Raw genomic sequence first — 27,067 nt, forward strand, 5'->3', positions numbered from 1 at the left:
GGGTAAATTTTTTTTTTAGGATTCAAGTGTATTTTTAAATAACAACGAAGATGTATTTTTTAAAAAAACATTTTTAGAAGTAAAATCAGCGATGGAAACAAAACATAACACTTTTTAATTGTAAATATGTGTTTATTGAATGAATGCCCACACGCATAATTAAAACATTTTTTAATATTTTTATATTTTTTTTAAGAAAACATTTTTATAAAAACGTTTTATAAATATTTTTCCAAACGAAAACTATTTTATAGGTCGGTTTGAGTAGGAGATCAGTCTAAAAAATTGTTCCGTGAAACCATCTAATATGATTTTTTGTCTCTTTGAAACTTTGATACACGACTAAAATGTTTTTATACAAAAAATCGAATAAAAATTAATATTTATTTTAAAATATGATACAATGTTGTGGATTAGCAAGCAGTGATTAATTATTGTAAAATGAACTTTAATGTTTTTTGAACTTGAATATATTTATTGATTTATTTAAACTTAAACTTAAAAATGTATGGTGTTATAATTATTATTATTATTGTGTTAAATTTAATGTTTTTATAACTTAATATATTTATTCATTTAAACTTAAAATGAGTGTTTCGAAGTAATTATAACGAAATGCAAATCTTTAGATTTGGATTTACCATATTGCGGTTTTATTTTTGTGGAAAATTTAGCGTGATCAAATATGATTCTATTTTTTGATTTACACTAAACAAATTAAAATTAAATTAAAAACACTTTTAAAAAAGGAATGAATTCCGATTGGCCAATTCGGTACCTAAATCAACTTCCAGCCAAAGCTCAGTTTCCATTTCCTTCGCGAATACATCTATATATATATATATATAGTTGAACTTTATGGGGAAGATCGAAAACCACTGATTTTTAATATAATAATAATAAAATAATAATTCGATGACAATGGAATCCTTGGCCGATGCTTCGGCGGCGATATCGCCGTACGAGGCGTTGCTCCGGGCGGCTATATCAGTGCCAATTTCTCACTATTTTTGGGGATTTTTCTTGATCGTGATAGTATTTCTGTATATATTTTTGGAGATTCATGTACTCCAAGATTTGTTCTCCGGATTCAAGGGTCAGCCCGTGACTTTAACTTTCAATCCTTTATCAGAAGTCTACCACGATGTAGTTTCCAAGTGTCGGATTCTTCATGGAAGGTACTCTACACAATTGGTTGCATTTCAATCCGAATCCTGCGTATTGATTGAGCCTCTAACTCGTTTTTTCGAGTTTAGTTTTCATTTGCCGGTTTATTGATTCTGAAGTAATATTTTTGTTTGAATTTTTTCCCCATGTGGATGATTGTGAACAGGTATTTATCGACTCCATGGTTGTGTAGTCCCCATCTGCAGACTCTGTTTATACATTATTTAGGGAATCCTCCCCTTGTCAATTATAGAAGGTGAGGTTTGGTTCATGAATTTTCAGTTTTTTAAACTGATTAAATCACTTGGTTTTCGAAGGGAAGCATTCTGTTTTTTGGTTATAATTACACGAGTTTTGGCAAGGAATTCATTGCAGTATCGAATAGATCAGCATATTTTTTAAACGAAGTAGTACTAATCTGATGCAGTGTCCAGACAGCTTTTTATTACTTCTGATGGTGGAACTATTGCTTTGGATTGGGTGACGAATCCTGAAGGTATCGTTCTCTTGCTTGGTCAACTTTGATTGCTGTCGTATGAAGTGTCTGGCTTTTCCAAATGCACATTGTTTGCTGAAAGAAAATGCCATTCATTATATTAGATTGAGCTCATATGAGCTTAAACTCTATTCCCAAAAGGATTTAAAATGAACTTATGATTTCTGGTGTACTGTTGAAACTTACAACTTTCTTACGACTCGTTTGATAATTAGGATGTAATATAGATATCCAGAAGAACATGAGAAAAGTCTACCCTAGATGGCTACAGCAAGCATTGACCTTTGGTTTAACCTTATTAGGTTCTCTAACCAACAGAACAAAGATTTATTTAACTCTGGCTATTGGTATTGAAGTAATTTCTCAAAGTTTAGTTCATAGTCTCCTTGTTTTAGATGATTCAAGATAAGGACTTTCGATCTAAACTGCTTGAGTGCACTTTTATCAGACTTCAAGTGAGACCATATTCTTACCTACAATTGATTTCAGTGGTTTTATGTACTTCATCAATTAATAGGCTGCATCAGACTTTAAAGATGCTATTAGATCAATAGATCACTTACATTTTCTGACATCCCAATAAAATATATATTTCCACTAGTTAAAGTTTTTGGATTTTGTGTATTGCATATATCACATCCCAGTTACAAAAAATTTAAAATAATGTTGTCATTTCCTCTTTAGTTAAGAAACCAGTCATTCAAGAAAATAACGAGGTGCAGCAAGACAATAAGAATCCCCTTATTATCATCATTCCAGGCTTAACAAGCGATTCAGGTTCTGCTGTAAGTTATTTAGCTTTTTATATAACCTTTGTGTTATGTTCTATTTGCTTGAATAAATTATGTTTATAATCCGAAAATTGAAACCTCGTTTGCTTTTCTTATTTTGCTTTCCTCACAAAACCATGATGCCAGTTTCTAAGTTTACTTTGTCACAGAGAAAAAAGTTTCTTTGTAGGTCTATTCGTTTTCATCTTTAATTAGAGAGGAAAAATAGCATTTTTGCAGATTTAGGTGGGATCCCCATTTATTCTGTATCTTCTGTTTTCCTGACATATAGTATGTCAATGTACAGTATGTCAAACATTTGGCTTTCAAGATGGTTAAGCATGGTTGGGATGTTGTTGTGGCCAATCACAGAGGACTTGGGGGTGTATCAATAACTGTGAGTATACATCCTAGTAATCGTTTCAACTAATATTTGATACAATTGACTTTGGATAAGGATATCCTAATTAAGTGTGAGTTTTGTGAAGTTTTTTCAACTGCTGTTGGTACATTTTGTTTGATTGAGATCTTCAAACTACTAGTGTTGCATGTTTTGTGTTTTTTGATAAGAAACAATATTATATTAGTTACGGGAAAGCTATTAATTACAATAGGCAGATTAGTGATTTGCTAACAACAAAAGTTTAAGCATGATCCTACTCATATCAACAATAGACAAAAGCCCAATCTCTTAATAAATATGAGATTGAGACATTCTCAAACTCTACATGAGACCCAATTCAAGTAGATATTTGAATTTTGATCTTTTCCCAGCACTCGTCAATCGACTCTTCAATGCTGTCGATTATTATTCTATTCCTCTCCTACCACACGGACCAACATATGCCATGAACCAACACTATCCAAAAAATTCTGCCCTTCTTGCCAAGAAGATGTCCAAGATCTGTAGCGAATAATTCTTGCGTTGATCTTGGAACCACCCAAACCAACCTCATCTATGCCAAAGCTCTAGCCCAAAACCCACTTGTAAAAGTACAATGAATCAACATGTGGTCCTACGCCTCCCACGCTTTCCGACACAGCACACAACAACTTGGGCACAGAGCACATGTGGGCCACCTCTTTTGCATCATCTCCGAAGTCGGCAACTATTGTTGCATGATTAGTTGAACCGGCAAATATTATGTATGGAATAGGAGTAAGATGCAAAGGAACGAAGATGATGGAACAACTCTATCTAATTCTCTAGTGTGTACACCATTGAAGCTGATTTTGGGCAGATTAACAAATTTAATTCGAAAGGAAATTGCGTCTAAAACTATCACTCCTATTCCTCTATATGCTCGACTTTGCATTAGTGAATTTATATTCTACTAGTGTTCCAAGATTTACTTGTGACATTGAAACTGCTATAAATTACTTTCGCAGTCTGATTGCTTCTATAGTGCTGGGTGGACAGAGGATGTACGAAAAATTATTGACCATCTCCATTGTAAATTCCCTGAAGCTCCTCTATTTGTCATTGGCACAAGCATTGGTGCTAATATTCTGGTATGAGAATTCATCATAATTTATTAAATTTCCTGGTTAAGAAGCATTCATTGTGTCACTTCTATAATTCTCTCATTTTGGTCATGATATTACAAGATTGTGAAAGTAGAGAACTTGAAATTTGGAAATATGGCTGCAGATTGTTGGCTATCTAGAGGTTCTTAGATTAGAATGATTGGTATACATTCTAGATGCTTGTCATGCTTAGATTGGAATACTAATTAGTACACATTCTGAATATTTTTGCAATACAACCACCAGGGTACCCAGTTTAGTTCTTTCTTAGGTCTCTGTCTAATTTTTGGCTTCAGGTTTGAGGTGGACGCTGGTCAGCGAGATTCATCTTCATGCATGTTCATATTTTTCCTTTGTTTCGGATTGATGTTTCAGGTCAAATGTCTTGGCGAGATTGTAGGTTACTGTCCCAATTATTGGAGATTCATCATTATGCATGTTCATATTTTTGCCTTTGTTTCGAGTTCATGTTTCAGGTTAAATATCTTGGCGAGGATGGGGTTAATGTCCCAATTATTGGAGCAGCAGCCATCTGTTCTCCTTGGGATCCCCTGGTTGGTGCCTTTCAAATTTCTTTTTCTGCTACCATTTCCTCGAGTTGGAAGTTGGATCCACGAAAGTAACTTTTGAATGAGAATATCCATCATCAATAGATATTCCAGATATTATTTCCCTTTTTCAAATCTCTGTAACAAATTTTACTTTTTATTTTTGTCTTCTAACTTTTTAAAAATTAGGTTGGTTATACGAGAACATTTGAAAAAAATTTATTTTCCCAAAGTTTGATTGTTCTCACCCTGGAATCTAGACTTGATTAGAATTTTATTTGCACCCCTTGTTAAGCTTAAAACAATTTCCCCTTTATTGTGTACCCATAACTATATTACATTTAGGCAGTTTTCGACAGAGCTAATTGGAAAAGTTAGATGCCCCCCTCTAACAACTGCTTTCTTGGTTGGCTTGTATAGTGCATTATTTGGTGCTCTTACAGATCTATTTCCCAGATTTGTGACAGGTTTATGAACCGGAGACTTGTACAAAGGTTGTACAATAAAGCTTTGGCCATCGGCTTGAAAGATTACGCAGATTTGTGAGTCTCTTGTACTTTCTTCAATTTTGTTTTTACATGCATTGAATGCTGCCCTGCATAAATAAAATTTTGTAGTTCGAGAATCACCAAATTCTCTTGACTTTTCCTTGACGTAGTCATTTAGGCAATTTGATTTAAACATCGAATTTTATAGGCACGAGGCTGTCCTATCTCGTCTGTCAAACTGGGAAGGTGTTAAAAAGGTAATGTATGTTCTTACGACTGATTTATCATTTATGCACACCAGAAATTAGTCTAAAAATGATTTAAAGTTGCCTGTGATTTCAAACTTCATTTCGCATTTTAGGAACCATATGCTACCTTTTTTAGACTGAGATTTTAATGCCTGGCTTCCTTCAAGTTTCTATTTGACATGGTCGATCTTGTCAAGGAACTTTTCAGTGATATGTACTAGATGATTGTATGTGATCAAACTTGATGAAATTCTGCTCGTTGAATGTAATTTACTATTCTAATTTTCAGTCACTTTCGGTTCGGGACTTTGATGATTGTGCAACTCGAGTTCTTGGAAATTTTGAGGTAATGGTGCTTGTCTTCTTCCTCCACATCTCTGATGTTCAATGACTGGCTCATTTCTTTTTCAGACAGTGGATACGTATTACAGGCGTTGTGCCAGTGCTAATTACGTGGGAAGTGTTGCGGTACCCCTTCTCTGCATTAGCTCTTTAGATGATCCAGTTTGTACAAGTGAAGCAATTCCATGGGATGAGTGCCGGTATGTAGTTTACATGAGAACTTTTATCTATTGGTAGTAAGATGGGATCAAATTTTTCGAGTTATTTTGAAGTCTGTCAAGTGATTGTGATTATTTGAATCACCCATCTTAGATGCATCAGTCATTCCAGAAACGCTAACGTTAAACCTAGTTCGAGTTGTTATTTTAAGTCCTGAAGCCAATGTTTTCTCTTACGTTTTCCGTACACGAGCTTGGTGTTTTCAGATATGTTACTAATTAGGAGATTCTGGTTTTAACTGAGAATGAGAGATAGTTATAACTGAACCGGCATTTATGAAGCAAAGTAAAACAGGATAAAGTCTGGACAGATAAAGGAAAAAAAACAGATGCCTTACCACTGTGACAAGAAATATCAGAGACAAATTTCTCAATAAGGAAGATTGTATTGCTGGCAACTTTAAGGATACAGGTTTCATAGTTGCTTTCATCTAGGAAATCTTGTATTGGAATGAACCACTGTTTTGCTAGCATTCACTTTGTTTTTCTGGCAGTAAAGTGAATGTATTTCATAGTGTTTAACATAGTCCTTGAGTTTAATTTCATGGAAAAGGTTGTCCCTAAGCAGATGGTAGTGTTCTACTAGTATATTTATGGTTTTCTGTTATTTTATTTGTTGAGAAGGGTTGTGGTTGTAAAAATAAATCATCAAATAATGAAATTTTCAGGTTAAATAGTAATATAGTCTTGGCTACCACACAGCATGGTGGACACTTGCCATACTTTGAAGGGTTAGCAGCAAAAAGTGTCTGGTAAGCAATGCTCTCATACTGTAATTTGGCATTATAATGAATTTAACGCTGGAATTTACGTTTATTATTCTATATCCCCAGCTTCATCTTTTTTCTCTTTGCGAAATCAGTGTTACCTATTTTGCAGTCGACGTTTGCTGTGAGTGCCTTTCTTTAAGTCCGTTTTGCATGTATTTGGACCGACATAAAAACACATAGTACAGTGGGATGTGGCACATACATATACATAATAATGTGAAAGAAACCAGAATGTTGTAGCATGAAATATTTTATGAAAAAAATTCACCAAACGCAATTTCATCGATTTCTCTCGTAGGTGGGTGAGGGCTGTTGAGGAATTTTTCAGTGTTCTACAATCCAGCCCACTGAGCCATCGCAAAAAACAGGTAACACCAACATTAGCTAATTAATGTCCTAGAAAAGATTATCTTTTTCAGCTTTTTTGCTTGACATTGAATATTCTGGTAGGCTACCAGCAGCTTAATACCAATGCTTTCTCAATAAGGATTATGATTGTGATCCAAATGCAAGATCGAGAGAAGGAACCAATTCCTTGCACTATCGCAGGCTTTTGTCTTTGATTTATTGTAGCTAGTTGAAAAGACATTGTAGAAACTACTCCAAATGCAAGATCGAGAGAAGGAACCAATTCCTTGCACTATCGCATGCTTTTGTCTTTGATTTATTGTAGCTAGTTGAAAAAACATTGTAGAAACTACACATCTTAAACGTGTTAAGTATATATTTATATAAGTTAATACTTGAGCACTTTGATGGTCCATCATAGACACTTGTACATCTCCCATCTCATTATTAAACATGCTATTACCATTCTGCCACAAATTGTAGCATCAGATTTTACAGACCCCTGAACTTTTACAACTTGTGCAGATGCCAGATTCTTCCTTCAACAATCCTATTCAATCAACAATCGACCATGCCCCATATGTACATGTCACGGAGGATGGCATCGTTACTGCCGTAGGCAATGAAGTTGATTCAGGAGTTACACGTCTAGAGAACACGGATCAAAACAAGATTCAAGATACGTTATTTGTAGAAGGAAAGCAAACTCCGGAGCTCGGCCAGGCTCGGCGCCTGGACACGGAACACGTTGGTCCTGTCAAGAAATCACTGTATCAGATTTCTCGCCAGAACCGGAAATCTCTGTGGCTGCTTGGATACATAGCAATCATCACCACTTGGCCACTTGTGGGCTCAGCTCTTGCAATCTTCTTCAGGAAAAAGTTTCAGAATCGACTCTCCTTATCATCGTTTCGACGGTAAGACTTACACTCCCAACCTTCGTGGTCCAAAATGTATCAGTTCCAAACGCGATTTCACTCGTTTTCTGTAAGCGTAAGTGAGCCACACAGATTATTTAGAAACATTGTATGAGTTAATCGTTCTCATTTAGCTTACATAAAAACGATACGACAATAGAGTTAGGGCAAGTCTATCTACTTATAGTATCGTACAATAACGTGAATCCATGGACTCATGTAGTAGATGGAAATAATAATAAATTTTTTTTTTTTCGTTTTTGTCTTTGAGTCTGTGACACCGTTTGGCTTGCTCTTGATTCATGCAAATCTTCACCAACCCCAAAATCAAAGCAAGAAAAACATAAGTTAGAAACAAGTAATAATTATAATCATAATAATAGCTTTTAATAATCAACAATATGATGTTTAAGTCACAAAAGGAAAGAAAACAATGACACGAGATCAAAACTTGCTGCATAAAGTATCACAGTTTTTGTGTCAACTAAACTGCACCAACCAAGAAAATCACTTGCAATTTTAAAACGCCGGCAATGAGACCAACCAATCTCTTCCTTTGATCCTAATGCACACGGATTTCTTCATATCAGAACTAATGCTACATGCAAAAACCAAGCAAGTGGTAAGGTTGAACGAAGACTACCTCGTACCAATGTTTAAGGTACACAACTAGAGATGGTACAAGTAACATCTTCCCTTACTTGAAAGAGAAGTAAACCAAATGATCAAGCGAGTAAAAATGACAGCAATTTGCCACGAGGATATAATACCTAAGCTGGAACCTAGGATCTAACCAGCCCTACTCATCTTGATCTTCGGCATGGCTTTCTTCATTTGGCGAGCATGATCTTTTGCCTCCTTCTTCCGAAGAGCCTCAGCACTTAGCTTTGCTTCAGCCTCCTCCAACTTCTTTCTTTGGTCGGCTTTCTTTTTCTGTAACGCTTCTTGCCTGGCATTCTGAATCTCTTTATGAATCTCTTGGGCAACTTTGGCCCTAGCTACTTCTGTTTTAGATCGAGCCTGAAACACGCAAGTTTGCAGTTCAGAAAGTGAACGGCTACATCATAATGCTTAAATGTTCCAAGTGTAGATGGATAATTATACATACATGTGAGCTGAGCTTGTATCGGCCAACTAGATCAATGTAATAGGGAACAAGTGCTACCAAACGACTCATGTCAGCCATATGATTAGCATCAGGAAGAGCAAACTTAAACACCAGCATCTTCTTGCTTGAGCCAATCAGTTGATCAGAAAAATACATCGAGATGAATAACTTGCCGAATTTCTCAAAAGCCTTCTCACCAAAAACCTACAGAAATCCCAAAAAACTAAAAGAATATTATGACATATCCACAAGGAAAAACAGGGTAAAGTTGTCAAAAGAACACTGAATTCTTTTTTTATAATGACGAAAAAACTCGAAATTCTTTGTAAACTAGACAGAGAAATAAACAAAATATAGAGCTTATTTCAGGTAATGGATCGATGTCAATGTGACTGATCAAGCACCAAGTCCAGAGAATGAAGGTGATTAAGCAGAATGTGACGCTGGAGTTTAATGCAAGGTCTGGAATGCACGAGATGTCAACTGGCAAACAAAGTCTGTAGAGGAAGGGAGAAAGAGAATCAAACCAATTCAATTTGCTCTGTCCACTCAACAGTTCCATAACAGTTTAAAATTTTGGTTTTCCAAACTTGGCATGAATTCGGTCATGCACGTTTTTCAATCCCCGAAATTTAAACTACAGTATCTCCTCCCCATTCATCCTAAACTAAATAGTTTATCAAGAACAAAAGTTACAATTCAAAGTTCAAACCCAAAGAAAATGGCAACTGATCCGGTGATTCCCCACAGGCTTACACAAGATAAGACCATTATATAGCTATAACAGGAGCAGAATAAAATCCATAGTTCTCTAATACCCCTACTATAAAAGAGCTCAACATATGCCAATTTTTTCGAGTATTCAACTGGCAGTTCTGCATCCACAGGAGGCTCCCAGCAGTTTCCACCTCACGCAGATGATATACAGTAAGACATACCAAACTGCAGTTGACTTCGCCTTTCGTCTCCAGCTTCTCACCAACTATGATTCCATTACATACCTTAAAAGGGTGTGTTGGAAGAGGAATAATTTTTTTAAATCCGGTCGAGATTGAGATTTATGGATGAATTGCCAACATCTCAACCAGGCAGCATATATACATAGAACTAGCTAGTAAGACCACCAATAACATCAAAATACAGAAGAATACAACGCATCTTTAACCAAACGGTCCAAACCTCTTTTGTGGTGCTTCATAAGCATATCTACATCAAGGATAATCACAGATTCTACAACCCGAAGTTCAAACAGGCACAGCAAACCCAAAATTCATTATGTGAAGCTTGAAATGGGATCCAATGAATCCAACCAAAAAAAAAGAAACATACAAATTAAAGAAATATTTAAAAAGTTTGGGATTTCAAGCACTAGAAGAACAACGTTTTAGAGCTAATTTTCACATGGAGAAGATTGATTTGTTAACTAAACTTGTGCCCAACAACTCTTAGTCCAAACAAATCGTAACAATTTCCCCAGCGAGTATTGTATTCCCACTACAAATTCATTTTAGTTGTCAGATTTCACCCACAAAAAAAAAATAGCACACTCAAAAACAGTTCCACTCGTGAATTTCCTCAAAACCTTATAGGACCCTCATCTCAAGTACTCACTGAAATTGTATCTTATGGACCTCCAAACTGTACAAGCACTAAAATCACAACTGTTCGAAAATTTCACCCGTTTAAAATCCTAGCAGGAAAACAGCAAACTGATCCCCGGAGTTGGAGGCATGAATCAGGGGTAACTCCAACGTATTTTGGGGGCGAACCATGCAAATACATATCAAACTTTACATTGTTTCAGTATTTCATTTTACACAAAGACATGCAGAAAAGGTAGCAAGCAAGATCATCGCATTACCTGATCCAGAACAACATCATTGATCAAATCCCCAGCAACCTCCTTCGACTCCGAAATAACTTGCAACTCCTCAGTTACCCACTTCTTCCCACTGGGAGGCGACACCAACCCAGCAAACCTCTGCAAGTCCTTCATCTCCTTCTGCATTGTCTTTGCCAACTTCTTCCTCGCCAAGGCAAAAAGCACATGATCCATAGCATCATCGTTCATATAAACCTCAAACGTGATCTCATCCTTGCAAGGCACAACCATATTATACAACTTTGATATCAAATCATGTCTACTCTTAAGCTCCATGGTGGCCAGCAATCCTGAGCAGAACCTCCTACCGCTAGCATAGAACTTAAATACATTATGCCCTTCCTGCAACAAAAGGGGAGAGTCATCTGTCTCCCCCACTCCCAACAAGCTAAAGTTTTTCTCAAAAATCGAGTCCCTAGCCGCAAATTTACTCGCCCACGCCAACGCCAGGTTCTCATTTTCTCTTTTTCCAGTAAAATAATTGATAGTAAACATGATCAAAAACGAAACACACGCAATCTCAACCGTATAATAACTCAACTTCTTCGGAAACTTCACATCCGATTTGTTGGAGTCCTCCGGGTGACCCAAATCCGAATCAGCGCCAGTAGAAGAAGACTCCGGTTTCACTTCACTCTCCTGCGGCGGAACCAAATCCTGAGGAATCCCTTCGAATTCATCTTCATCCCAGTACTCAAAGGACGACGACGTTGAAGGGGACTTCACGGAATTCGGACTAGGGTTGGTGTCTGGTTGAATCTGGGATTCAGGAGGGCCATGGTGGGACTCCGGAGTGGAAGTGGACAGGGAGATCGGCGGCGGTGGCGAACGAAGCGGAGGAACAACTTGGTCCCGATCGGAGTCTTCGAGTGCGAAATCGTCATCATCGGCGTCGAAGCCTTCGAAGTGGGGGTGGGCGGGGGCGGCGGAGAGGTGGTGGAGGAGGAGGGAGAAGATGGAGAGCAGCGCGAATAGATAGAGGAAGGCGTCGCCTCTGGGGCGGAGGAGAGAGAGCGGGGAGATGAAGAGAGATCTCGAATTCGCCATTGTTGGATTTTCTGTTCTCACACCAACAATAATTTGCCTTTTTCTTATGTTTCTGCTATAAGCATATTTATTATATCATACTGGTGATTTGAATTATATGTATATATATTTTTAGCATGATTTATATTATATATTACATTATTATAAATATTGATCATGTATCATACATCACAAAACTTCTGTATGACGATCTCAACAACACGAATCAATTTTATAAAATGGATATTCGAAACTCATGAAAAACTATTTCATTTCACACAAAAATTCATTAAACGTTAATTTTGTTAGATAGATTTCATATTTGACCGGATTAGTTGAAAACAATATTATTTTTTATCATTCTAAATATAGACCAAATCGAACTTAGATTTGCAATAACTTCTCATGAAATTTATGTCAAAAAATATTACTTTTTGGTTATGTGAAACCGTCTTCCTTGTATCGTCCTTGCACTAATGATCTCGATTGATCGAATATTAGTATTAAACTACCATTTTCTGTACAATAAACTTTTGTGAATGTAGAAATATTTCTTTACTATCAAGTTATGTGTTTGTTTTTTCTATTTTTGTGAATTATGGAAATCAATAAATAGTTGGGTTCTCGCAAATGGTTGGTAGTTGGTACATAACATTAATGTAAACTGATTTCAGCAAAGAAATTTTGACAGGTAAATGACATTATTTGTTGGTTGGCACTCCATAAATTGATTTACCTTTTTCGACTCAAATTTGAGAGATCTTAATAAAAATTTGTTTGGATGCCTAAAAAATAAAATTTGAAATTGGATTTGAAATTGGATTTGGATTTGGAATTGGAATTCATGGAATTCAAATTCCACTTTGGAAAAAAGTTAAAATACATATTGAAATTTGCTAGTATAAATTTTAGGAATGTGATATTTTTTTTTAAAAAAAATGTTTGAAAAACTTAAATTTATAAAGTTTATAAATTTATTATTAAAAATAATTTTATTATTTTTATAAACTCAAATCTCATGAAATCCCATGAAATCCGATCAATTTTGTAAGGATTTTAGTTAGTTAAATGAAATCACATCACATACCAACCTCGTTTTAAAATTTTATTTTTGCAAACACCAAAACAGTATTTACAAATTCAAATCCCATCAAATCCCCTCCAAATTTTGTCCACCAAACACCAAAACAATGTGCATATATATATATATATATAAGTTTTAAACTGCCCAACAATTCCTGCCCACCTCGTTCCCGACCACTAAAATTCGATACCGGGTTTTAGTTGTTTTTTTTATTTTTCGCATCACTATTTTAGTGGTCGGGGACGAGTTGAGCATCATTGATTGGACAGCTGAAATTATATATATATATATATATATAGAGTTTCTTTCAAGTGTCCACCTATCATGCCCACCAATGATGTGACACTATTCTATTGGACCTACAATTTATCACATCTGGCACTTGAAAGAAACTCTAGCCCACCTATCATGCCCACCAATGATGTGTCACTATTTCTATTGGATGTGATAAAGATGTGATAAATTATAGCTCCAATAGAATAGTGCCACATCATTGGTGGGCATGATAGTGGGCATGATAGGTGAGCACTTGAAAGAAACTCTATATATATATATATATATATACAACATTTATATATAAATAAAAGAATTTTCAGCTGTCCAACCATGTTTCCCAACTTGGTCCGCGATCACTAAAACCCGGTAGTGGGTTTTAATGATGCGCAAAAAAAAAACAAAAACCACTAAAACCCACTACCGGGTTTTAATGGTCGCGGACCAAGTGGGAAAACATGGTTGAACAGCTGAAAATTTCTATATATATATATATATATATATATATATATATATATATAGTTTTGTTATGCTGTTCACTTTCCGTGCCCACCACCATGCCCACCTATGAGGTGACACTTATCCATTGGATGAACCATTTGTATATGATACATCTCATCCATTGGATGATTGCCACCTTATAGGTGGGCATAGAGGTGAGTATGGGAGGTGGGCAGCATAGCATAACTCCCATAAGGGTTTTTTTATATTTAATTTTAAAAAAAATTAAATTTCAAAAATAAGTTGAATTGAAAACGATTGCATATATACCCCAAAACGCAACGCTAGAATTTTAAAATCCAGCGTCCGCTTGAATGAGCAGCGGACGATTATTTCTTTAGTATTAATATGAAATCTAAACTTTAATTTTAATGTTCGAATACTCTAAAAAAATAATTTTTTAATTTGTTAACCATGTTGAAAAGTTTTTAAAAAAACAAAACAAAAAATTTACAGTTCAAAAAATTAGATTGATTAAATAAATTTATTTTCATAAGATATATTTATAAAACATTAGTTAACCTAAATAATATATTTTCAATAAAATTATTTAATATTATATTTTTAAATTTAAATTTTATTTTTAACTTAAATTTTAGTTAGCACATTCATATATTTATTTTAATTAATTTCGATTTGTGTAAATTTTTCGATTTTGTGGATAAACCTAAAAGAGTTAATTCAGATTTTTATAAAAAAATCTTTATTTATTATTGATATAAAATTTTGTTTCTAAAAAATTCTAAATTTTAATTTTAAATTTTGAATTTGATGTTCAATTAAAAAAATTATTAAAGAACAAAAAAAAAATTTTTAACGGTTAAAAAAATTAAACTAATTAAATGAATTTATTTGTTATCATTTATATTTATAGAAATATTGGTTAACACAGATATTTTATTATTTTTTATTTTATATTATATTTTTAATTATAAAGTTGGTTAGTGCATTTGTTGATTTATTTTAATTTATTTGGATTTATAGAGTTCTTTCAGTTTTATTAATAAACCTAGAGAGTTAATTCGAATATATATCCGGGTCTTCTTTTTTTAAAAAAATAATTATATAATTGAGAAATATTTTTTATAAAAATATTTCTAAAAATATATGACTATGCTAACTAAAATTTAAGTTAAAAATAAAATTTAAATTTAAAAATATAATATTAAATTAATTTATTGAAAATATATTATTTAGGTTAACTAATGTTTTATAAATATATCTTATGAAAATAAATTTATTTAATTTCATAATTTATTTAAAAAACAAAAATTAAAAAAAAAATAAATGCACATGGGGACTCCCATTTTGGGAGTTCCATGCATTAAGGAGCGTCCGCTGCATTGAGTAAAATTCCATCGTCCGCTAACAACAGTGGCGTTTTGGGATATATGTGCAACCGTTTTTAATTCAACTTATTTTTGAAATTTAATTTTTTTTAAATTAAATATAAAAAAACCCCATATATATATATATATATATATATATAAAAGTTTTGATATCATGGGCAACAGCTGACGTGTCAATCACTGGTTGGATATACAAGATATCACGTCAGCTGTTGCCCATGATGATTGCCCATGATATATAATTTTCAAATTTGCTTAGTGGTTAACCTAAAAAAAGCTAGATTTTTTAGCATAATTTCTAATTAATCAACTGCAAACTGCATCACTGCATTGCAAAACGGTCACAGCACATAAGATATTCAGGAATATGTTAGAAAAATTAAAAATGTAACTTTTGTCAAAATATTTAATGCATAATTTTATTCAATTTTTCTCGAGGAAAAATTACATAGGGCTGAGTTACCGAAATTGAAATATGATTGACGACTGACGAGGTAGGTTGGGAGTTTTTTAGGTCCACCACACTAAATTTAACTTTTTTCAAAATATTACATGTTTGAATGTATTGTGAACCAAATTATTTTAGTCCATCACACTCTAAGCTAGCTGCAAATTGTGAAATACTTGATAATATATATTTCTAGTTTTAAAACTAAACAAACTTAAGGAATAAAAGTCGAACATTTTATTAGCTGATCTACTAATAGGCTTTGTTCCCTGATCTTGAGTGAACCTAATGCAAGATTATTCCGTCCTTTCAAAGACAAATTATGTATAAAAGGGACAAAACAACCTAATTCTTATGTATGAAGCCCTTTCGTAACAGAACCACCACCGCGTACGTGGAATCATCTTGCTTGAATCTGCAGCAGATGATGATTGAACAAGTCAAGGGATCGGTTTATCCTCTTCCAGGAACAAGTGAATTATAGATCTCATAACTTCATTATCCGCCACGGAGGAGTCCTGCAGCAACAGAAAAGGATGAGAGGAAAATTATTGATTCAAATACGATCTCCCAAAATATGTTTCCTCAAATCATTACCAACTTAGTTTGAAACAGTGTTTTTAAAAGCGCGCGCTATGAATATGATCTCCCAAAATATGTTTCCTCAAATCATTACCAACTTAGTTTGAAACAGTGTTTTCTATAGCGCGCTATAGCGCAATTTCTAGGCTGAGCGCTACGTAGCGCTCAGCCTTTAGCGGAAAGCTCAAAGAGCGCATGCTATTTGCCCGTCCGGAGCGCCTTAGCGCAAATAGCGTGCGCTATTGGGCTATGGCGCAAAAAGCCCACGCTATTTGGGCAAAAATATTAGAAGCCCATTAATAATTTTATTTAACGTAAAAGATAGAACCCACATCGCGAGTCTTGATCTGCTCGTTCCCCACGTCCAAGGGGATTCAGAAATCAGATTTCCTCAAGCGAAGGCCAAAGAAACTTACCGTTGGGAATCGAAACTTTCCAGAGTTGATTTAAGAGGTAAAGATGAACCCTAGATCCGATTTCAAGGTAGATTGGGGTTTTGGGGTTTTTTTGAGGTGGGTGGTTTCTGTTCGAAAAGCTGAGCAACAGAATCCAAAGAAGAGGTTGGGTTTAATTTCTGGGTAGATTCGTTGGAATTATTGGTTGAATTTTTGTTTAAATATTGGGCAGATTGTTAGGCTTAAACGTGTTGTAATGTTTAAGAATAGCTAATTATATCACTATTTATTAATTTAAGGATAATTCTTACTTATATAAGTATATTTTTAGTTTTATAATTAATTAATTGGTGTGCACGAATAGCTTACGCTATGCGCTGTGCTATTTACGCTACGCTATGACAACACAAAAACGCTACAGGCCAACGCTACGCCTTTTAAAACACTGGTTTGAAACCATTCATTGCCAAACTTCATCTTACTGTTAAGGTTAGAAAACAAATGACTCGTCATTCAAAAGTTCACCACTGGCAGGCTTTGAGTTGGAAAATTAGACTAGAAAAGACGCTAAAAATGATTAGTCAAGGCACATGCATGACGGATGACATAGGTTTCATATATTACATTTAGAAACAAATGATATTAAGGACAAGACAATGCCAGGCGATAGGTAAGTTTTTTGATGAAGTTCAGAGCAGAACAAGGGGAAAGTTCAAGGTTCAGGTTTCTATGTGCCATATTTATGTCCAAAACAATATCAGGTGTTAAAGGCTTCACGAGAACAATGCCCCGATCACATTAGAGGGTGAGATAGACACCACGATAAGTTTATTGTCAAAGGTGGATTTGATCTCGAGCAGTGAGTAACAACTTTCCAACATGGTTTGAAGCTTGTTTTTGGAACAATCATATCTCTAAGATCCGTCGAGAGAAAATGGCAGGTATTATAGCAACTGAACGTGATTTCCAACTGTGCAATATAATTTTTTTTTGTTCGGTGAGATATTTGGAGCAGGAGTGTTACTTTCTCGCAAAGCAATACATGTATTAGCCTAGGGTGGAAATTAGGTCCAGCCACAAATCATAGTAGGATGTCTTGGAAAGGAGGTTCAAGGTCAAGTGAACATTCAGTGGCATCATTTGCAACTAGAAAGATCAGATAATAGCTGGTCAACATTGACGTGAATACATATGCAAGACTTGAACTTGAGTAAAGATTAAATATACACAGTGGAAATTTTTGTTAAGAAATGGGACTTGGACCCAACTCACCCCAAAAGCTAGCTCAAGAGGGGAGGATTGCCCTTGTCTATATTAAAGAATCCCAGGATATTTACCCAACCGATGTGGTACACAAATTAACATACCAACAATTCCAAATACCAGTCGATCCAATACAAAAAATCAAACAGCAATGTACAAATATGGCACCTGTGGCTTACTAATGAGCCCCTTCAGAATAGAATGTAGAGTCAACCGAAGTTCTTTGAAGAGGACAGCAGTTTGAGCCGGTGCTTCCATTGTCAGCCAATTATCTACAATAATTCGTCCAGTCTGTAATATCAAGAGCAGACGCCATTACAAACCAGTAGTAAATTAGTTTACATAAAAAACGACAATGAAATACCAATAACATCAGTACGTTGAAAGAAAAATATACCTGATGCTGAACACTTATTGATCCCCCAAACAACAAAATAGAGTAGGGGGAAACAATTGTTGTGTCTCGCATGAATACTTTCTTCGTCTCTACCTGAAATTATGATTCATAAGAAGGTAGTACGGATCAGTGTAAACAAATCAGTGTAAATCTCTTTCCCCTTATGATGTATTATTTCTCGATCTACCTGAGAAAAAATTACCCTTAAAAATATCAGCTTAAAATTCCTTTATTATGTATTTATTTCTTGATCTCTACCTGAAATTTATGATTTATAAGAGGGTTATATAAATCAGCGTAAAAAAATTTCCCTTATAATTTTAATTTGATATATTTATTTCTTTCTTTCATTCTGTTTTACTGTAAAAAAATATTTGTTCTTTGGTACGCAGTGGGTGGGAGAGTCAGCATCAATCCATAGAGTTGCATAATCCATGTCAGACAGAAATAGTCAAAAAGCACGAACCTTTTCGAGGAAGACAAGAAATGGGTATTGAAATGCTTTCTGGTTACTGTTAACAGAAGAAGGGTGTATGTGAACTTCTCTTTTGCCATCATACCACACAGGACGACCTTTGGCATTGCCTCCATCAATCTTGGCGACGTTAGGATAGAGACCCGCACAAATTATTGCCTGAATATGTACCTCGAGGATCAGTAGAGCAAAAAACTTTCCCAGACAGTTGAGAAAAGACATCATAAGTTTTAGTTTTTCAAGTTTGTCTATTTCCAACTGTTCTAATTGCCAATTAATGTTGGATGGTGGGTTTGACCGCGTTTCTAGTAAACCATGCATTGACTCCTTTATAGGCTATTGAATAATGACCCTCCTCATTTCTTGTCTAGGTAAACTCGATGACAATATATATATGAGATATAAGATAATTGAAAATGTCGTATACGCTACTCTGTTATAGTGTCAGGTTAACTTAAAATAACAGGATGATGGATATGATCCATAGTTCATGGGCAGGGATAAATCACAAGTCAATCGCTAACGACACATCAGAAGTAAATCTATTGACAACGAAGAAAATAAATGCATAATGCACTCCAACTAGGATGTTTAAGCAGATTTTGAGGCCTAAGGGGACATGATAATTAAGTTGATGGGACACTTCTGAGAATGGTGAAATAATTTTACCTTTACTACAACAAAATGACTTGAGTATTTATTGAATGGTTGTGACAAATCTGAAAAGCAACTGTCGAGCTTTTCTTTCTTTTTACGGCTAAACTGCTTCAGAAACAACAACTAAATTATATGCAAGCTGGAATCCAAAGCTTTAAGAACAAAAGTCAATGTCAGCAATACATGGGAATCTCTCACCAAAAAAAACTCGTACATCAAGAAATCTTTCCACATCATATGTGTTTATCAATTTACCTGGGACCCTGGAGTCGGATCTGATTACCCAAACTAATATCCAAAAGACTCCAAACAAAAATGGGAATCAATTTTTTTGTGGCCAAAGTCCTAGGATTAGAAAATAGAACCAAGGGATTTCCACAGTTAGCATTCCAGTAAGGAAAACAACACAGATCAACAAAATCTCTACTGAAATTTTTGAACCGATGTGAAAATGGGTGTTCGAAACATGATTAATTTTCTGTCATCAACTATTACAAATACTCGTTATATAGTCGTTAAAGACATTAACTCTGGAAAACCAGCATCATGAAGAAATGTCTAGGAATTCCTGGCAGGTGATCAGAAATTGACACACTCATATTGTGGGAATCATGATATCTAAGTTGACAAAAATCTCTGTCTTCCAAAACGTCTTCTTTCCATCCTTCACCCACTTTTCGAAAGAACCAAGATCCAAATGAATCGAGATAGAACACTAATTAATGCAAATAACATCTTCTCCGGCTTTTCTAGAGTATCTGCGACAGCAGGTAAATAAGACAAAACAAGAATATACTTTTTATCGCTCATACACAAGATTTTTTCTTAGTTTGGAGTTGTGTGTTCATTATTACTCAGTAACTGAAATACATAATCACGCAAGGGAAAAGTAATCTCTAATACAGAAAGCAAACACATACATGAATCCAAGAATTGACAACCGTGGCTTGTCCTGGTAAATTAAACAGAAGTACCTGATAATCTTTTGAAATATTTATCAACCCAATGTCGGCAAGCAACGTACCAAATTGTATTCTCATATCCCTAGCATAATAGCATGCTAGTTTAAATGCAACATTTACTTTATATTCCTACAAAATGTAATTAAGCTATTTTTATTTTTATGCAAGCTTTTATAGCGCAAATCCCAAGAAAGACTCTCAACTACAAGTCCCAGAGAGAATATAATTAATTATGGTAGTATCCAAGTCAACATCAATAGGAGACAGACATTATACCTTATCATGTACATGACAGAGCTGCTTAAGAAATGTGAACTGCAAAATTTTTGAGCTGCTTTAACTCCATGCTGAAAACATTACAAGTTATCACCTTCATAATTTATGTGAAATCAACATGGCACTTCCATAAACCGAGATAGCAGCAACCACAGTACAAATAAGCCCATAGATGTTCGATCGACAGAGAAGTGACCATGCGAAAAGCTAAACTCGAAACTAATCATGTCGGGATGATTTACTAATTCAAGTGGATTCCCGACCAAAGCAACAATTAAATAAATATGAAAAAACTGCTAAGTTCTCCCAAAACATGGGGGATTTCCACCAATTTTGGGCAGCTAGAATCAAGATGCACCATGTGCAGGTAAATAAATTACTTATTTTCCCATTTGTTTGCATTTCCACTAAAAAATTTTATCCATGTTTTATTCTTACCATAGAGTACTGTTTAGAGGTTTTTGATAAGAGACAACAACAATGCACCAAAATGGTATGCCAATGTGATTTTTGGTTTATGAATTGTACTCTTGCAGCTCTGCCTAGCTATCTAGGATTTGATAAATAAATTGTCCGCAAAGTATTACAGAGTCTTCATTTCATTTCCCAAAATATCATCTCAAAATAACCATGTAGCATTTGTTGAACATATTGTCGAAACCACTTTTCCCAAAAAAATTAGTTTATATCAGGCGGCAAATAGTTCTATATTTCGACATGCTCCTGTTTGTTTAACTTTATCTTGGGGAATATATCCCAAAATAATTATCTAAAGCATACATCTGTCAGCTTGTCAGGCATTGGACAACAAAGGCCACGTAAACCAACTTCAGGAAACACATCAGATTTTGCACTTCATGTTCCTGAACCTTTGAGCTCCTACTTTGAACGCCATATTGAAACCACTTCTCCCAAAAGCTTGAACTCATGGAAGCGATTTGCGGCACTACCATTAATTGTATACTTCAACTCGTTTTTTTAGCCATAAATTAACTATGTTCTTATCATGCTAGTATCATACATCAATAGCGCTCTTTCAAATATTTAATTTAGATTGGCAAACCAAATTAGGCTAGAGAAAGAATATATTATAAGTTTTACCACATCATTAAGCTAACAAGCAGCCACCGTATCCATTAAAATGATTGTTTCAATTCACGGTGTTCAAACATTTACAAAAGCAATATAGCCACCAAACTGGCCTTGTAACAAAAATGCTGCATGCAAGAACTCAATTTGTTGCCATGCAAGTATGAAATTGCGAAAAGCACAGACAGAACAATAACGGATATGCCCTCCGGAAAAGTACAGACAGACCAACCTCATTAAGAATTTTATCCCATTTCTGATATGCAATCAGCATCACTAGATGATCTGAATGCCGGATGGCGTCGATTGGAACAGATGTATCACCTACCTCATCAGTCAGCAAAGCCAATTTTGCTCTATCAACATTTTCTCTCTGCAAATCGATTTGTGTACATTACATTGTCAATTCATTCCCTCAATGAACTCAAGGAAAAATTGACGGAGCCTTAAAATAACGACCTCATCTCTTGGATGCACAAATGGTGACTTGTAACTCAAAAAAGCTGAAATGGTAAGAATTGGTGACAAACAACTAAATATTCCGCCATATAACATCATCTGCAATTCAAACAAGAACACAAGATTAAGGCTTCCAAAAAATGTTATAACATCATCTGGCAATATGACACTTCAATATTGATCTTAAGATTTTATGCATCGAACCTTTTTTTTAATATGACACTTCAATATTGATCTTAAGATTTTAGGTAGTATTAAAAAAAAGGTTTGATGATGCATACCTTTCCGATCAGTACATCAACTGGGAGTCTCGCCAGATGATGGCCAAGAGGTGTCAACTCTTCATTTCCTTCAATGGCCCCAACCTATGGAGATAGTTCAACTTCAGCATGGCAATTGAAAGTTGAAACACAAAAACAAATGCCATAACGACACATTATAGGAAGTTTTCCCTGACCAAAACTGTAAGAAAAAATAACTGTAAAACATTAGATGATATCAAATATCATTTCATAAACTTGGCCTGCCATTTTGTGTATCCAAAAGGTTGCATGATTGAGCTGATAACTTGAAGCTCTTAGTTGAAGTCATAAAAAAACATTTAATTAAAGACATCATTTAATGAAGTTATTAACTAAAACCATTAAGAGGACATGTTTGTAAATTCACAATTCAACTTGCATAAAAATATATAAAAATAAAATAATAAAATAAATAATAATAATATAATATAAATTAAATATAAATATAAATATAAATATAAATATAAATAAATAAAAATAATAATAGATAATAGATAATAGATAACCATGATTTATTAGTTAATGGGTAGTATTTGAACAATATTAAGAGTTTTGTTCAAGTAGAGTAACACGAAAAAAAAAAGATCGCAATGACTTTTTGACCATATGTTTTATCCAAGTAATTTTTAAATTTAAATAAAAAAATATTTGTTGAAAAAACAGTAACAAAGATATTTCATTAATTAAAGACATCAATTAATGAAACTCTTAGTTAAAGTCACAAAAAAACATTAATTAAAGACATCAATGAATGAAATTATTAACTAAAACCATTAAAAAAAACAAGGACATGTTTGTAAATTCACAATTCAACTTGAATAAAATAAATAAATAAATAAATAAATATAATATAATATAATATAAATAAATAAATAATAGATTATATATATAATAGATATATATGGGCAACCACAAAAAACCACAAAAACCCGGTAGTGTGTTTTAGACCAAGTGCTAAAAACTGAAGACTTGGCCTACAGGCTGTAACACACTACCGGGTTTCTGTGGTCGCCTACAAAAGCCACGGAAACCCTGCACCCTAACTTCTAAGGTGCGTGGATAAAGAGTCAAAATTGTGTATATATATACACACACACACAATTTTGTATACCCTACACAAAGGTGTGCAGGGGTATCCTTGGGCGCCTTCAGAAACCCGGTGACTTGATTTAGGAAAAAAAAATAAAAAATAAAAATGGAGGCACTTCATGCAGGGTATCATAATTGTGTGTGTGTGTATAATATTAAAAGGTGCATAAATATCAGCAATTACTGATTTGTTAATCAATTATCGATAATTTTTCAATTAAGGCCTTGTGCCAGACTCAGAGAAGCAAACTGTGCCTTCGCTAAAATATTGATCATTGTGGTCTCTCAACTCAGAAAAACTGGAAAACAATTACCTCATACAGAGAAGAAATTGCCGAGGCAATGGCTTCTTCCGTGGGAGGTTCCAAAGCCTGAAAATGGTAATTTGGACCAAATAAACCGAGTGAAAAGTGGCACATGCCGTGAGATAGATTTTTGAAACAAAATCTAAAAGATGAGTAAACAAACAACTGGCTTATAGAACAGTGTCAGAAGTCACCTCAAGCAAAAATTGCTTTATGCCACCAAGAGAGAGTATCTTCACTTGCAGACACAACTCAACCAATGGCATACGCTTCATCTCTGGTATCTAGACGGCCAAAACACGTTAACAAACATTTAGAATAAATTTGGTCAAAGCAAGTCAAGTTCAGTAACATACTCTCCAAAGATAGTCATTCATTTATTTATTCATTCTTACTAGACCAGGAAGCTGTCATTACCTGATATGGGCGCATTAACTTTTCATATCTATGGCGAGTATACAAACAAAAGCAAATTCCTGGCTTCACACGTCCAGCTCTTCCTCGCCTTTGCCTAGCATTTGCTTGAGATATCCAATCTTCCACCATGCTTGATAGTTTCTATATGCATCAATTACGCATCAATTACGACGTGGTGTAGGTATTGAGAGATGAAATCAAAAGTTATGCAAATTCAATGGATTTCCAAATTAACAATTCATGCACACTCACAGAAGTTGTAAAATGCCCTAGATAAAAAGGAGTCTGCAGTTGTAAAAGAAAAAACGCTTATATTATATTAAAATTCTGTAAGTTAAATGTTGTCACTTCATAAAGCACTTTTTGCACCCCATCGTATACCTAGATAGATCTAGGTTTTTAGGATGGTCACATCACTTTCCAATAATCATAATAAAGTTTCTGAAACACTATGAATTGTTGCTTCCTTTCATGTTTCCCAAAACGAGGAAAATTATAACAAATACCAGAACAAACCCCGGGATTTTTGAGACAAAGGAAAACAAGTTGATATCAATTATCATGTCACCGTTTAAAATATCTAGCATTTTCATTAGTGGAAAATAATGGTGGCTAAAACCGCTTTGTTCCACCAAATCAAGAAACCCCTTGATCCGCATATAAAAGTCATTTCAGATTCTATTTTTTAAGAAGATAAAAAATCCTAGCACCATCCAAGAAAGGCCAACTGAAACATTGAAGTTAACAAGAAACGTACGTTCTGGAATGTGCATCAATGGTGCACTGCAGTAACTAGCTAAAGTAGCATATTGCAGTCATTTTCTAAACATACAACTAAGGCCAACTGAAAACTTTGAAGCTAATAAGGAAAACACGTTCTGGAATGTGTATCAATGACGCAATGAGGTAACTAGATTAAGTACCATAATGCAAGGTCAAATTATACAACTCTCTCTCTGTCAAAAAGAAATTATACAACTCTCTCACTTGAAAACTGAAAAGCTTCTACTTTTGGTGAATATTCTTAAGCACATAATAACCAACAAGAATTAATCCACACTGCAGTTTTGATCGGGTGCAGGTTTTATCGTGTGCGACCACTAAAACCCGGTACCGTGTTTTAGTGTAAAAAAAACACTAAAACCCGGTACCGTGTTTGTGTTTTAGTGGTCGCACACGAAAAACCCTGCACCCTAGGGTGCAAGTGATCATTACTGTATATATATGTATGTATGTATGTATAAAACATAACTTATTTCTAAAGGAAGTACATGAAGACATGAACAGACCTTCTGAGGGTTATAGCGATTCTCCTTATGCTTTCCACAATCTACCACATACACTACGTCATCTACAGTTATACTTGTTTCTGCAATATTTGTGGCAATTATAACCTGGAAATAAGAGCAAAAAGCATATTCAGTACAATGAATATATCCAGTATAATGAATATATTTCAGTATTCTAAAAGACGTCGGTTAGTACCGCCTAGGTGGTGCCTAGGAGCTAGGCGGTTGTGCACCGCCTTGATGTTTAGACAGTTGATGCCTCAGGGTGTTATTACATTAATCGACCGTCTAGGCTGCCTAATCGCCGCTTAGACGGCTCAAAATCCGCCAAGGCCGCCGCCTAGATCTTTTTTAATTTTAAAAAAAATATTATTTGACATATTTTTCAATCAATTTGTATCCGATGAAAATGAGGAATATGCCATGAATCTTGAGTTTAATTCGATAAAGAGGAATAATTGGATAAACATTAAGATGAACAAGAAGAATTATATTTTAGGCTAAAAAGAGAAAACCGCGTTTTAATTCGATAAAAAGAAATCATTGGAGAAACATTGAGATGAACAAGAAGAATTAAATTTTAGGCTAAAAAGAAAAAACCGCTTCGGCGGCGCTAGGCAGCGGGTGACCGCGCGCCTACCACTTACCGCGTTTTAGAACATTGATATATTTTATACATAAACGAGATCACTCGTATAAAACACTAAACAAAAGATCCATGTCTCTTATTTTCCACTGATATTTTATGAACAAGATAACAGCAAAACACTAAACATAGCCCTTTCCAAACCACAACACTAAGGCACCATGCATTTGTATTTTTATTTTTATTTTTATTTTTTTAAAAAAAAATAAAGGGCACCATGCATTTGTATAAACTACTACCCGAATCCGAACCCGATAAAATAAAATTGGGTCTGGTTGGGCACGATTTTCCATATCCAGTAACCGATCAGATACCAGCTGTTTCTTAAAAAAGAAACTTAAGTAGCCCTAAACTAATTCAATCTATTTGGCCATTATATTTTCTGCCTCTGGTTTGTATCATGCTTCAAAAGGCATAGGAAAATTCAATCAGAATAGATACTGCATTTTCAGTTGTTAACTGGGATTTACCATCATTATTCAAACCTTGATTCTTGACTTTGTTTCTGTGTTCTTTTTTTTTTTTTTAAAGAAACAATATTATATTAATTACGGTAAAATTATAGAGTACAATATGCGGACAAGTTTCTGTATTCATTCTACCAAATAGATATACCTGCTGACTGCTGCAGTGGGCTAGTGTTTTGAATGTTTCACTAATCCTCTTGTTTTATAAATAATAATATGAAAGCCTTCAGCCACACCTATTACTCCTAATAAGATTATTATTATTTTGTGCTGCTTTGGAACCCTATATGCTGTTTTAACAAAGGGCTGTAAATGTTGTAGCAAGTTTTTCGATAATCAATACTTGTGCAAAAAAAAAAATAAAAGAAAAACAGATATTGAAATTTTCTATGAATGGTTTAAGATTTTGCTTTAAAAAAACAAGAATGAGTTTATGGGGTATCTGATGATGGGTGCGGTGCCCAAATCATTTATGGGGTTATAGTTA

At 34.6% G+C, this 27,067-nt stretch overlaps 3 protein-coding genes across 8 annotated transcripts in view; 1 reads left to right on the forward strand and 2 right to left on the reverse strand.

Moving 5' to 3' along the window:
- Positions 1–801: 801 nt before the first annotated feature.
- LOC140867271 (embryogenesis-associated protein EMB8-like) lies at positions 802–8,137 on the forward strand. Of its 4 annotated transcripts, none has more exons than XR_012145095.1 (15): positions 802–1,178; positions 1,334–1,423; positions 1,602–1,663; positions 2,348–2,448; positions 2,741–2,830; positions 3,823–3,945; positions 4,437–4,514; positions 4,965–5,050; positions 5,205–5,253; positions 5,534–5,590; positions 5,656–5,786; positions 6,473–6,556; positions 6,638–6,695; positions 6,873–6,942; positions 7,448–7,585. XR_012145095.1 is itself a non-coding variant. In XM_073272345.1 (14 exons), exons 1-14 carry the CDS (start codon positions 916–918, stop codon positions 7,841–7,843), a joined length of 1,680 nt encoding a protein of 559 aa, XP_073128446.1. In that variant the 5' UTR covers positions 802–915; the 3' UTR covers positions 7,844–8,137. The 4 variants fall into 4 exon arrangements, 2 of the variants coding, with proteins under 2 accessions (XP_073128446.1, XP_073128447.1); XR_012145096.1 differs by lacking the exon at positions 7,448–7,585 and adding an exon at positions 7,025–7,314; XM_073272345.1 differs by lacking the exon at positions 6,638–6,695 and having other exon boundaries at positions 7,448–8,137.
- Positions 7,793–11,925, reverse strand: LOC140867272 (uncharacterized protein At5g49945-like). 2 transcript variants are annotated; one of them, XM_073272348.1, is made up of 4 exons: positions 10,809–11,925; positions 8,948–9,151; positions 8,610–8,859; positions 7,793–7,907 (listed from the first exon to the last, which is right to left on the reverse strand). In XM_073272348.1, the coding sequence occupies exons 1-3, from the start codon at positions 11,874–11,876 to the stop codon at positions 8,629–8,631; spliced, it is 1,503 nt and encodes a 500-aa protein (XP_073128449.1). In that variant the 5' UTR covers positions 11,877–11,925; the 3' UTR covers positions 7,793–7,907; positions 8,610–8,628. The 2 variants fall into 2 exon arrangements, with proteins under 2 accessions (XP_073128449.1, XP_073128448.1); XM_073272347.1 differs by lacking the exon at positions 7,793–7,907 and having other exon boundaries at positions 8,424–8,859.
- Positions 11,926–15,573: 3,648 nt separating this feature from the next.
- Positions 15,574–27,067, reverse strand: part of LOC140894432 (DExH-box ATP-dependent RNA helicase DExH7, chloroplastic) — a 43,226-nt gene continuing 31,732 nt past the window's right edge. Inside the window, exons 21-34 of one of the 2 annotated variants that reach the window (XM_073302939.1) lie at positions 25,468–25,572; positions 24,179–24,319; positions 23,956–24,045; positions 23,771–23,827; positions 22,347–22,430; positions 22,066–22,164; positions 21,839–21,979; positions 20,518–20,588; positions 20,254–20,323; positions 19,292–19,387; positions 18,614–18,781; positions 18,148–18,240; positions 17,919–18,041; positions 15,574–16,028 (exon numbers count right to left, since the gene is read on the reverse strand). In XM_073302939.1, the coding sequence (XP_073159040.1) occupies positions 15,951–16,028; positions 17,919–18,041; positions 18,148–18,240; positions 18,614–18,781; positions 19,292–19,387; positions 20,254–20,323; positions 20,518–20,588; positions 21,839–21,979; positions 22,066–22,164; positions 22,347–22,430; positions 23,771–23,827; positions 23,956–24,045; positions 24,179–24,319; positions 25,468–25,572 (1,416 nt within the window). In that variant the 3' untranslated portion in view covers positions 15,574–15,950. The remainder of the gene's footprint in view (positions 16,029–17,918; positions 18,042–18,147; positions 18,241–18,613; positions 18,782–19,291; positions 19,388–20,253; positions 20,324–20,517; positions 20,589–21,838; positions 21,980–22,065; positions 22,165–22,346; positions 22,431–23,770; positions 23,828–23,955; positions 24,046–24,178; positions 24,320–25,467; positions 25,573–27,067) is intronic. The other variant, XM_073302940.1, reaches the window with a different exon arrangement.

The sequence above is a fragment of the Henckelia pumila genome, chromosome 4 (assembly GCF_033568475.1).
Source record: "Henckelia pumila isolate YLH828 chromosome 4, ASM3356847v2, whole genome shotgun sequence".
In the NCBI taxonomy this organism is placed as follows: Eukaryota; Viridiplantae; Streptophyta; class Magnoliopsida; order Lamiales; family Gesneriaceae; genus Henckelia; species Henckelia pumila.